Below are 12581 nucleotides of genomic sequence, written 5' to 3'. Positions count from 1 at the left end.
TTTTAATTGACCCGATCTATATTTTCAAATAGACGGATTGATTGGGTCTATATTTTCAAATAAAAGTAATACTTTTAACATAAAAAGTAATAATTTTTTTCGGTTTGGAAAATCTGTCTTACAAAACTATGTCATAAGATAATCTCACAGGAATTTTTGTGAAAATGCGTTTAACACACGGGATGACTGACAACGAGGCGGGATGGGTTAGTCATCCTTATGTCCGTCCCCGAATTCCATCCCACCAAATCCCTACTTTTGTAACCGCGGGGATCAAATATCCATCCCTGCTCCCATCAACGTTTCAAAAATATTAATAGAGTAAGACGGATGCGGGTTAAGAGATTCTCTAAACCTTTATTATTATCTATTATTATTAATGATAATATTAATATTAGTATCAATATTTGTTATTATTATTATTATTTTCGGGCGAGTTCGAGATGGGGATAGCATCTACATATCAGTCCCGAACTATTTCAGAGATTTTAAAAAAAATTTGAACCCGAACTCAAGCTCGAAAAAATTTGAGGACCTCCGTCCCCGTTTTGCGGTTTTCCCACAAACCTCGGGTCCACGGGAAAATTATAATCCTTGTACATGACCAAAATATTATCTATATAAAAAAATCGAGATAAACTTTAAAAATAAAACAAAAACTTATGTGAGACGTTATCACATGTCGTATTTTATGAGACGAATCTATTATTTGGATCATTTATGGAAAAATATTATTTTTTATGCTAATAGTATTATTTTTATTGTGAATATCAGTAGGATTGATCCGTCTCACAGATAAAAAATCGCGAGACTATCTCACAATATATATACTATAAAAATAAAGTCATATTTTTCACCTCACAAAAACAATAGATAAATCCTGAATCTTGATTTACACGTTGATGGATGATATTTTGCCAAAGAACACGGTGATCTGTTGCCTTGAATTTTGTCTTGTGAATATGTGGCCACGTTCATTTGTAATGTTGAAACTTTTTGTCATTGCAACAAATGTACACCTTTTGTCCTAAACTAAACCATGGTCCTAGGTTGGTCCATAATGTAATTGGTCTCTCACTCCAATACTAAAATAAGAGTATCTCTCTTGTGAGACGGTCTCACGAATTTTTATCTATGATACAGATCAATCTTATCGATATTCACAATAAAAATTAATAGTCTTAACATAAAAAGTAATATTTTTTTATGGATGACCCAAATAAAATATATGTCTCACAAAATACGACTCGTGAGACCGTCTCAGACAAGTTTTTGTCCCAAAATAATTGAATTAAATCTTTCATTAACAGTGCAATTTAAATATTTTCATATGAACATATGAGTTGCTGTCTTCCAATCGATTTTGCTAATAGAGATAGTTAATATATATGTTCGGTCCGTTTTTTATTTTTTATTCAATATACAACAGTTTAAACATCATATTTCGAACAAAATTAATTATCGTCGACTACTGGCATGTATACGCATGGATTTTGCATGAGTAAGGTTAACTCGGCAAACACTCGAAATGTGACTTGGATATGTTCCAGGTCCATTCTATCTAGCTGGCTAAAAAATCGATTGAAAGGTAGATTTAACTAAATGACTCACAAATTATTCGGACCTATATTCAAACACATAAAAACATGTATAAATCGTGTTTGATGAAAGAAACTTCTCTGAAAACACGTTTTGATTAGGTTTTTTTTTAATATATTTTAATATATTGGGTAAATTAACATATCCATTACTATATTAAACTTGAGGACAAAAAATCACAATTTTGCATGAGTTGGTCTCTCGTGAGACGGTCTCACGAATCTTTATCTGTGATACGAGTCAATCCTACTGATATTCACAGTAAAAAATAATATTCTTAGCATAAAAATTAACATTTTTTCATGGATGATCCAAATAAGAGATTTGTCTCACAAAATACCCGTGAGACCGTCTCACACAAATTTTTACCTTTTTTTCATTTAACATGATAGAAGAGAAAATATATGAATGATTTATTAGAAATTTTGTAGTTTTATTTCCATTTACACAGACCATAGATTTATTTATCCTTACTGAAATTAAGGATTAAAAATCATGTCAAAATCCAATTGTTAACGAGTATTTGAGTTTAAGACTTTTTATTTTTGCAATTAAACACTGGATGAACCAGGATTAATGATCTTATATATTATCTCAGATTAATCACACCGATTAAACACAATTTTAAAGAATAAATCGTTGGGTCGCTTATACTTAAACAAGTTGAGTCGATATAATTTGGAGTTAATCTGTCTCGAATTTTTGTAGCTCGCAAGTGCACTATTGTCAAGTTTTAGTATTTGATTATTAGAGTATATATCGTTCCCATGATGATTAATAATTTAAATGTACTTAAAACAATCTCAATTTTATTTAGAAAATCAATTTAATATTTATATAAACTAAAAGAAAATAAATAATACGGACATTCGAGGATGGCTTTGAGTATACGATATGAGACGGGTTCTAAGTACAAGATTTTACTTAATTTTCATTCATGTAAATTATACTAGATTGACAATGTTACCTATTCTAATTTTTAAGCCAAGATCCCTTAAGTGTTATTCACTCACACTCCCGAGCGCTGAGTAAATTTCGTTATTTTAATGTCAATATCGATATCCTATCAGACGTCAAATCAAACATGAAAATAATATAAGTACGTTATATGGTTCTCTTTCAATGACTTCAAAGGAAGTTGTAGTCTTCCCAAACTCTATAAACATCATATTTTAATTTTTCAAGTTGATCTAAAGTTCAAACTCTATTGATCTAATCCATTAGTCTTTCTTTATCTCCCAACAACATTTTATCAATCAATAGTCACTTGTAATTTTGTAAGCAAAATACTAAACAAAACATAATTCTACTCCAAACTTGCATAAACTATCCTTGTTAAATTTCGAGATTGCTGAAAACTCTACAAGAAAAAAAATGATCTATCGACTCCTCATGTGTTTAAATCTTGAGCAGACGATCCCCGAAAACACATACAGAAATGATGGATGTGCTCATGATTTGAAAAATTGGAGATGTTTGTGCTAAAGATTAGAAAAAATGAAAAGTTAATTAGAGCCGTCATACTTGCTCGATCCCGTCAGGCCAACCACTTTGTCAAGAAAAATAGACGGGTTGGTTTACTATTTTAGTTACCCGTTTGGGTCGGAGGCGGCGTGGGATGGTCTGCCAGTTGTTTTTTTTGTATTATTATATTTTTTAATTATATTATTTCAATATTTTATGTATGGATGATTCTGGTTACACGATCTGAGCGGGTTATAGGTACAAGATTTTACTCAATTTTGATTCATGTAAACCATATTAAATTGACAATATTACATATTCCAATTTATAAGCCAAGAACACATTAGTGTTATTTACTAACTACCTCTCCTGAGTGCTGAGTAAATTCTATTATCGCAGTCTTGTGATTCAACTAACCCTTGTCTTTCATTATCGCGTCTCAATTGATGTCCCAAGCCTTCTTGAATACGTAGTTGTGTGGTGTGTTGTCTTGTTGGGTGTTATATGGTGAAAGATGAACGAGTCATTGTGATACCTTTGTCCCACATCGAAAAAAATCAAGATTTAAAATGAGTTTATAATGGCTTGCAATGGACTTCTATAGCAACTTGGGTTAATCATTTCGTAAAGCGAGGACGAATACGAAGTAGTTGCTATAGGGGCCCATTGTGCAGTCACGCAGGTGCGGGCCCGGCTCGGGGCGTGACAGAATGGTATCAGAGCCGGTCACCGGCATGGAACACCGGGAAATAAGTGCTATGCGGGGCAAAGTGCTACGTGCATGGGAGCCACCTCTTGAACCTGCGGGGCAAAGTGCTACATGACGGGAGCCACCTCTTGAACCTGTAGGAGCCACCTCTAGATTCTCGGTGCTGGTGGATCGAGGGGTCAGGTCGCGACGAGGACGTCGCGTTCTGAAGGAGTGGTGATTGTGATATCCTTGTCCCACATCGAAAAAAATTAAGATTTAAAATGAGTTTATAATGGCTTACAATGGACTTCTATAGCAACTTGGGTTAATCATTTTCGTAAACGAGGACGAATACGAAGTAGTTGCTATAGAGGCCCATTGTGCAGTCACGCAGGTGCGGGCCCGAGCTCGGGGCGTGACAGTCCTCCTTCTCAATCTTCTAGTCTTTCTTATCTCTCAACAACATCTTGTCAAGCTATAATCACTTGTCATCTTGGAAGAAAAAAACTAAACAAAAACAAAATATAATTATCCTCTAAACTAGCATAATTCAGTTGGATTCTTATTACAATTTAAGTGCAAATTTTTCATTTATCATAATCACATGTACTACCCTTATAAAATTTCGAGATTGCTGAGACCCTACACCAAAAAAAAATATGTTCACTGCTCGTGTGTTCAAAACTTGAGCACACGGTGCCTTAAAACACATACGAAAATATATATCATCAATTATGAAAAACTGAATTAAATATAGAGCTGTCAAAATGGACCATCCTCATCACCCATCCGCGATAAAATAAGGCGTTGGTTAAATTTAATGGGCAGGTAGGAACAGCATCTTGAATCAGTTTTTTATATATATCATTTTTAAATTACTATTTTTCAAATTCTATGGAATGTTGATGAGAAAGATGTACAACTTTTATATTCCTTAAAAATCATCGAATCAAGAGTTAAAATCAAAAGAACATGTCGACTTGAGAGTTGATCTTCAAACAATAGTTGAATGATAGTTTTTACACAAAGACGTCAAAAATTGTGTTTGTAGTATTGACATAAGAAATGTTAAATATTATGCGGATGGTGAAGTTACGACCTACAATCAAGAGTATGCTAAAAGTTTCGATTAAATAATAGACAAGTCTTAAGTCAAAGTAGGTTTTTACAAGGGTTGTATAAATCAAAGTTTTTAGTTGATACTTTTCTAAGTCGAAAAAGATGTGATGTAAGAGTTGTTAATATCCAAACATCCATAAATAAATTTGTCTATTTATGTTATCACATTTTATTTATTGTTATTTCGATATGCATTGTATAGTTGATGTAATTAATTATATAATTTATTTTTAAAGATCTCAGCATTAGCAAATATATAATACAATTACTTTACAGTAAATTGCAAAATCACAAGAAAAACGAGAAATTAGAGAAGAATCATTTTGTACCCAAAAGGCTAATAAATCCGAACCTATATTTTTAAAATACCGAATTCGGATCAGATAATTTATTTTTCTATTTATGTGCTGTCAGTAAAAACATCAAACAAGATTATATATATTTAAATTCATTGAATTTGACTGATTTTTAATACATTTATCAAATATAATTTTTAACGCGTCAAATATTCACGTACTGAAAGAAAATATTTCTTTCCAACTTCCTCAAACTTCTATATTTGCTCCAAATTAAAGGGCCTTTATCAATATATATCTATATCTATATATATGTGTGTGTGTGTGTGTATTTGTATTCCATTCTATTATTTTGATCTTCATCTCTCTGTGTTTCTCTGAAATAAATATTTGATGAATGGGAGATCATTCAAGAACAAATTCCCATGATTTGTTTCATGTTCTTGGATTTGGAAGCATCTGCAAAGCATGCAGATCCCTCGTCTCCAAATGTTATCCTGAGAAAAGATCATCATTCCCTAAGAAAATCGAGTCGAAATCGAAGCCTAAATCCATTCAAAAAGATTGCAAGGTATCTTCTGCACATATTTCCTTGTCCTAAATGAAGAAAAAAACCATCAGCATTTGTAATTTTAATCATTTTTCTGCGTTGACATGAGTTTTTGTGCTCTTTTACGACGGTTAAGAAGTTTGGCGACGAAGGATTTGCTCCAGAATCATGCGTGTGATTGATTGTTGTCTGACAATGAAAAATGGCTAGAAATGAACATTCGATCTCGGTTTATACGTTTCTTTTCTATGCGGCGACAAGAGATTTTCGATTCTATGCTACGACGGATGAATTATTAATATATTTTTATAGCTATGTGTCCTGATCCTACATAAAACGAATATGACATTATATATTTCTATACTACCTCACGTATTCGACACGAAGATGACATGCATAGCAAATCTGCAGAGCCGTAAAGACAGAGCTTCAGACAAAGGAAACAAGAATGAAATGAAGGAATCAAGGCACGATAGCAACGGTTCCACCAGAGGTTTATTCAAGCACAAAAGTTTCAATAGCCATGTGAGCCAATCCGGTCGATCGAGCCCCCCTCCTCTCACACGCACCACTAGCTACAACTACTCTTCTCTCTCGAGAAGCACTAGCAGGAACCAAACAACAATGGCACCAGCCAGAGCCTCCTTATCGAAGACCATGAGCCGAAGAAACAGCCTAGAAAAACAGGTGTCTCCCCTTCCGCGCACGCTCTCCAAAAGCCTGAGTAGGAAGGGTTCGACCCTTATCATGTATTCTAACTCAAGTGGGCTCGTAAAACCTCCTGCTATGGAGCAGGAACTCGAGTGCACACTCGAGGAGATGTGTTTCGGATGCATCAAGAAGGTCAATATCACAACAGACACAGTTACAGAGAATGGGTGAGTGGAAAGACTTTTGTTTCAGTAGAAGATACAATCAAAACCATTATGCATAAAGATTTACTTGCCGCTCCCTAAAAACCCATTTTTTTTGTTGCTTCTGCTAGGCAAATAATAGAAGAAGACAAAGTTTTGACCATAAAAGTGAAGCCCGGATGGAGGAAAGGAACAAAAATAACCTTCGAAGGCATGGGAAACGAGATACAAGGGATGTACCCCGCAGACGTAATATTTGTAGTTGCAGAGAAACAGCACCCATCCTTCCGCCGAGAAGGAGACGATATACAACTGGAAGTAGAGATTCCATTGGTAGAAGCTCTCACCGGATGTACTCTAGCAGTACCTTTGTTAGAGGGCCGAGTCATAAGCGTGGAAATCGACGATGTTATATACCCAGGTTATGAGAAGATCATAGAAGGACAAGGCATGCCAAGGCAAAAGGACCCGAAAACAAGAGGAAATTTGATAATCACATTCTCAGTTGAGTTCCCTAAGGAATTGACAGACGAACAACGGTCCAATATTGTTGATATTTTACAGGATACTAGATGACTTTTTTCCACTTCAATTGTTATTTTTTCTTCTTAATGATATTTAGGAATATCACACCAGAGTTTTCAAGAAATCCACTTTTTAGCACATGTAATTCATTGGTAAAGGATATTGGAACTAAATTCTTTCACCTGGTAAGCTAAAACACAGTTCAACAAATTGATTGACATTATTACTTCAAGAAATAATCACACAAACATCCACATTATTGTTTAATCCTCACATAAAAGCCCATACAAACAAGTAAAAGCACAATAAAGTAAACCAGTTACGCATCCGAGGCGTTCATCCATCTGTATGTAGGTATAACCAAATATATTTAAGTCTTACCAACCGATCAAAACACGAAAAATACCAATTATATCTCCCTTTATCAGCGCCTTCAGCAATTTCAGCTTCTTAGTAGTGTATGGAGGGTATCTAGCAGATAAATCCCCAGCAAAACTACGATGTAAAACGGATTTCTTATGGCTGAAAGCATCAAAAGAGTGTTTCCCATGGTATGCTCCCATTCCACTTTCTCCTACTCCTCCAAATGGCAAACCAGACTCCGCAAGCTGTGTTTAACAAAAAAAATGTTAAATGACTCTGGTCAATCGAGTTATACCATCACTCTCTCAATATTTCTGTAAGCAAAAAAGTGCTTGGATGTGTGTTTTTCTAGAAGGAAAAAGCACACTAAAAAAATCCAGAAGCTAGAGGCTAGAAATTTTGCATTGGGGCTATGATTCTGTCTCTTTTAAAAATGAAACGAGAAGAGCTAAATACTTAAAAGTTCAGCTTAGAAAAGAACTCCGTTAAAACTGCGTCTACATCCAAACTTCCCACATAAAATTGAGAAATGTTTTTTAGAAAACATGCATGTTGATATCTATTAGCTTTAGATGTCTCCACTGGTGATGCATAAAAATAATCAAGAGCTCCAACTACCCAATTCTATTTTGACTCCACATCTATTGCATTCAAGTACAGAACGTAAACCAAATGTTCTACTTGGGTAAGAAGCATAATAGTGCTTAATGCAACACGTGACGATTACTCGTAAGGTGTCATTGTATAAATATTTACACATGCAATTTGTATGCAGCAAGTACTACTAGTGTACATGGAAGTCGCCTTCTATATTATGCTATAGAGCTAATCACCATAAATGGTACCAGATATAAGATAAAATGCTTATCTGCTTGCTTGATCTCGTGTTGGCATGTGTTCAAGACTAAAAAGTCTCTGCAACAATTATAACTCCAGAAGGAAGACTTACATGTATAGTAGTGTCATTAACGAGCAAACCCCCTGCAGAGACGTTTTTTACGAACTCCTCCTTCAGCCTTTTGTCATTTGTAAATATATATGCAGCAAGTGGCTTCGCTCTAGCATTAATCTCATTTATACTGTCTTCAATTTTGTCGACCTTCGTGAACTGGAAACCAAAATAAGTACACTAAATACGTCAACAGATGAAACAAACTTAAGGCGAAAATAAGACAAATTTCCTTTGCAATGGTAAAATGCATGCTTCATATATTGAATTGTTCATTTTTTAATGAGTTTGCTCAACTTTTCACCAACCGCATTTGATCTTTTATCTTCTTCATCCATAAATAAATGTCGAGATGATATCATCCAGAATTTCACCATTTCTTGGTTAGCACAACTGTAATCTAGAGGTAAAAGTGACACAAACATGCTTTCTGCTGATCTCGCAAAGAGAATATACAAGAAGATTCATTGTATTCTACCGTGAGTATAGGAAGTAAAGGGCCAAATATCTCATCGCTCATGATCAGAGAATCAGCTGGCACATCCAACACTATAGTGGGAGCAATCTTGCTGAAAAACGAAAGGAAAGCAATAACATGGTTAGGATTCTACAATCATAACATCAACTCTGAAGAAGGAAAAGAACGCTAAACTGCTTTGTTGAACTCACAGATTGGCTTTATCCATTTGACCTCCATGAACGATCCTACCAGAGGCCTCCTCATCATCTACCAACCTTGCTAAGCGATCAAAATGGTTGGAATTTACTATGGCTGACAAGTCTTTTGATTGCAGAGGATCCTTTCCATAGAATTTCTCAAGCTCACATGTAAGAGCATTTATCTAAGAAACCATGACAGCACATGCAAAATTAGTAAATATTAGTCAACTTGTGTCGTGGTTCAATAAAACAGAGTTGCTTACCAGTTTTGGAGCATGCTCTTTTGTAGTTATTAAGTAATCAGGAGAAACACAGGTTTGTCCACTATTGGATCCCCACTTGCCCGAAATGATACGTCTAGCAGCAACCTATCAAATGCAGAACAAAGAACATTGATTTCCAGCAAGGGTTCCATATAAAAAAAATTATGTAGGGATATGTTAGATAAAAAAGTGATTGTTACTTTTAAGTCGATGTTTGTATCAACAACAGTTGGACATTTCCCACCAAGCTCCAAAACCACAGGTGTAAGATGCTTTGCCGCTGCAGCTAACACGATGCGTCCCACCTTACCGTTCCCTATAACGTTATTTGGTCAAACATGTTAGCTTCCTAGAGTAGAAAGCATAACGAGGAGCACAAACAACAAACATTAAATGTTCTTTTCCCATCATTTGATAAGAATATTATTAACAAGAAATGAAATGCGATAATTGATTTAAAGGGTCGATAAATCAACTACTTGTGATCTAATGACAGCTTACTTCATAACATAAAATCATTATATAGTTGAATTTTTTATCACCTGTGTAAAATATTTTGTCCCATTTTTGCTCAAGTAATGCAGTGGTTTCGGGCACAGCACCCTTAATAACTTTCACTGCTGAAGTATCCATATACTCCCCAAGAAGTTTTGCAAGCACTGATGCCGTGGCAGGGGCAACTTCCGAAGGCTTTATTACTACAGCATTGCCAGCTGCAATAGCTCCAACCACCGGATCAAGAGCTAGCACTTTGGGGTCGACCGGAATCATATGCATAAAAAAGCAATACAAAAACAGAGTTTTTGGGGTCAGTTAAATACTAAAATACAAGATTTGCTCTAATAATGAGTTACAGTACATAAAACAAATGTTTAAACATTCAAGTAATAAACACAGAGAAATAAAGATTGAATTAGGACAAACTCACCAAATGGATAGTTCCAAGCTGACATAACTAACACGACACCCAACGGTTCCGATACTATCTCAGCTGTTGAAGGAAAGGTAGTCATGGAGGTTTTCACCTGCATTTATAATCAGACAACCCTTCAAAAGATAATATAAGAAGCCAATAAATTTTTTTCCATATTTTAAAAAACTTCAAATTTACTTTTTCTGGCTTCGTCCATCTGTGCAATTCCTTCAAAGCTAACTTACATGCTCCTGATACTGCAGAAATCTACGTCATAAATAACACAAGTTGGAACAATTAATTTGTGGAGAAGCTAATGATAAATATTAAATTCATGCTGGAGTATATCATATTTAATACAAGAAACAAAGGACCAGCAAGAAGAACATGAAAAGTGAAAGGAATTTCAAGTTTTGACTCAATTATTTCCACTCATTTTCTAAAAAAACTTCAACAGACATCATGATAGCACTTGGTAGAGGTAACTATCCACAATTATTAGAAATATTATTAAATTATTCATTTTTCCAAAACCCCCTAATAATGAATTGTTTTCTGTTGTTTTCCTCAACACACACCTATTTTTTGCTGTAGTTCTTAGCTTATCAATTTTTGGTCATGTTTTTTGATAATCAATCGTGTGAAAATCGATTTGAATCCTTATATGCTGAACTTCATGACAAACTAAATTCGATAGCACTGTATGATCCTTTCATCAAACTTAGTTCATCATCTTTTACTACTTTTTCAAGACTCCATTTGCTGCTGCACTTCCCACCCAAAAAAGAGACACAGGGCCATTCACTGAAAACCCCAAAAAAAGAAAGAATCAAGAAGACATTTTTCCTGAAAAAAAACAGGAATCAAGAATTGACATATTGTTTGCACAGGCCAAATATATGTGCATAAATGAGAGTTTTATGCATTCATCATTCCATCTTTCACCTCAAAAACAAAGGCTTCAAATTCTGGTTTATTCAGATCAGAACGCAGAGCCTGAATAATCTCTTCTTCATGATGCTCTGTGATCTTCAAAAGGGCCTTCAACTGAGAAACCCGCCACTCCAAAGTCCTGGTCTTGCCGCTGGAATAGGTGGCTCTCAGCTCCTTCACCGCTGCTTCCGCATCCATCACCGCCGTTTTCTAGAAAATCTTGAAGACCCCCGCTTCCAAACAATGAAAAATAAAACTCCTGGGTGAAAATATAATGCGTACGCTTAAGTACAGCAGATTATGTATAAAATAGAAAAATACTAAACGTACACGTTTGGTTAAATATTGGATTAGTTACCTTTGAAGTTACAAAATAGTGCGAGTGAGAACTTGTGAAGGAAAGCTGGCCGCTTGCTTGTGTATATATAGACATACAAGATTATGGATAATCTGAAAGAATTTGTCCGCTTTTGACCATGGAAATCACTAAAAAGCTGAAATATTTACACGAATGAGGGGGACAGGTCAGGCAGGCATTTATCTAAGATGGCTGCTTAATATTTAGATAATTCTTAATTTAGTTTCTTTTTCAGTGTCCTAGTTTAGTTTTACTTTACATTTGTTTCTTGTTCGGTCCTTATTCAATTTCACCCATATTTTCCATTTTTATTTATTTTTTTATTTGAGTATGTGATGTTTCACTTAACGAGCCGTCGTAAAGCTACACAAGTTTTCCAACCTACATACCGTAGATCTTTATATCTCATCATGCTTCCGTAATATAAAATAAATCTTACATTTCTTTGAACAAAATGTCACCAGGTTGTATCCATCAGGTTTTACAAACTGTTATACCTGACCACATAGTCACAACTTCATGGTTCCCAACCCAGATTTCTTCAACAACACCTAACAAAATCTTGTTTCGTTTTCTACCTTAAAGCATATAGTAATTGATTTGATTTAAAAATAATATATGAGAGGGGCAAAATCTTGGTGATTTTATTCAAACATACTAAATATTTTTATAATAGTTATCTCCTGCATAGGATGAGATGACTTGTTTAACTGCTCATACTAGCCTCAAATAAAACATACATGAACTTTAAAAGAAACAATTACAATATTTATTTAATAGAAAATTAAAAGGGATGATCGATGACTTCAACTTTATTCTGTCTTGGTATTTATAGAAATCTCATTCGGATTTAAAATTCGGACCCAACTTTTAAAATATATTCTAAATATTGCTTGTCGGTTTGTGCGAAAAAACAAATTTTTGATCATTGGCTCAGCACTCATCTACTTCTTTTGTCACGCCCCGAGCCCGGATCCGCGCCTGCGTGACTGCTGTCACGCCCCGAGACAGGGGTTAGTCGACACCGGCGTTATCTCGCAATCA

General features: G+C 34.8%; 2 protein-coding genes across 2 annotated transcripts; one reads left to right on the top strand and one right to left on the bottom strand.

Annotated features, from left to right (window-relative positions):
• The first annotated feature begins 5368 nt into the window (after positions 1-5368).
• LOC140819683 (uncharacterized) lies at positions 5369-7258 on the top strand. The gene is made up of 3 exons (XM_073179860.1): positions 5369-5740; positions 6131-6597; positions 6705-7258. Exons 1-3 carry the CDS (start codon positions 5567-5569, stop codon positions 7147-7149), a joined length of 1086 nt encoding a protein of 361 aa, XP_073035961.1. The 5' UTR covers positions 5369-5566; the 3' UTR covers positions 7150-7258.
• A 41-nt stretch (positions 7259-7299) lies between these two features.
• LOC140819682 (aldehyde dehydrogenase-like) lies at positions 7300-11679 on the bottom strand. Its single transcript, XM_073179859.1, has 11 exons — positions 11538-11679; positions 11192-11438; positions 10445-10513; positions 10262-10358; positions 9876-10082; positions 9534-9649; positions 9334-9438; positions 9080-9252; positions 8889-8979; positions 8411-8560; positions 7300-7706 (listed from the first exon to the last, which is right to left on the bottom strand). The coding sequence occupies exons 2-11, from the start codon at positions 11375-11377 to the stop codon at positions 7476-7478; spliced, it is 1425 nt and encodes a 474-aa protein (XP_073035960.1). The 5' UTR covers positions 11378-11438; positions 11538-11679; the 3' UTR covers positions 7300-7475.
• Between the last annotated feature and the right edge of the window lie 902 nt (positions 11680-12581).

This window comes from Primulina eburnea, chromosome 18 (genome assembly GCF_022965805.1).
Source record: "Primulina eburnea isolate SZY01 chromosome 18, ASM2296580v1, whole genome shotgun sequence".
In the NCBI taxonomy this organism is placed as follows: Eukaryota; Viridiplantae; Streptophyta; class Magnoliopsida; order Lamiales; family Gesneriaceae; genus Primulina; species Primulina eburnea.
The sequence above is the reverse complement of the archived record's forward strand: the minus strand, read 5'-3'. Positions and strand labels throughout refer to the sequence as shown.

Excerpts from the sequence above, each read along its gene's own strand:
- LOC140819682 (XM_073179859.1), bottom strand. The coding sequence starts at position 11,377 with ATGGATGCGGAAGCAGCGGTGAAGGAGCTGAGAGCCACCTATTCCAGC. Across the intron at positions 10,083-10,261 it reads AGCTTGGAACTATCCATTTG|TGCTAGCTCTTGATCCGGTG; the intron begins GTGAGTTTGTCC and ends TCGACCCCAAAG. Across the intron at positions 9,650-9,875 it reads GGACAAAATATTTTACACAG|GGAACGGTAAGGTGGGACGC; the intron begins GTGATAAAAAAT and ends ATAACGTTATAG.
- LOC140819683 (XM_073179860.1), top strand. The coding sequence starts at position 5,567 with ATGGGAGATCATTCAAGAACAAATTCCCATGATTTGTTTCATGTTCTT. Across the intron at positions 5,741-6,130 it reads CCATTCAAAAAGATTGCAAG|AGCCGTAAAGACAGAGCTTC; the intron begins GTATCTTCTGCA and ends GCAAATCTGCAG. Across the intron at positions 6,598-6,704 it reads GACACAGTTACAGAGAATGG|GCAAATAATAGAAGAAGACA; the intron begins GTGAGTGGAAAG and ends TGCTTCTGCTAG.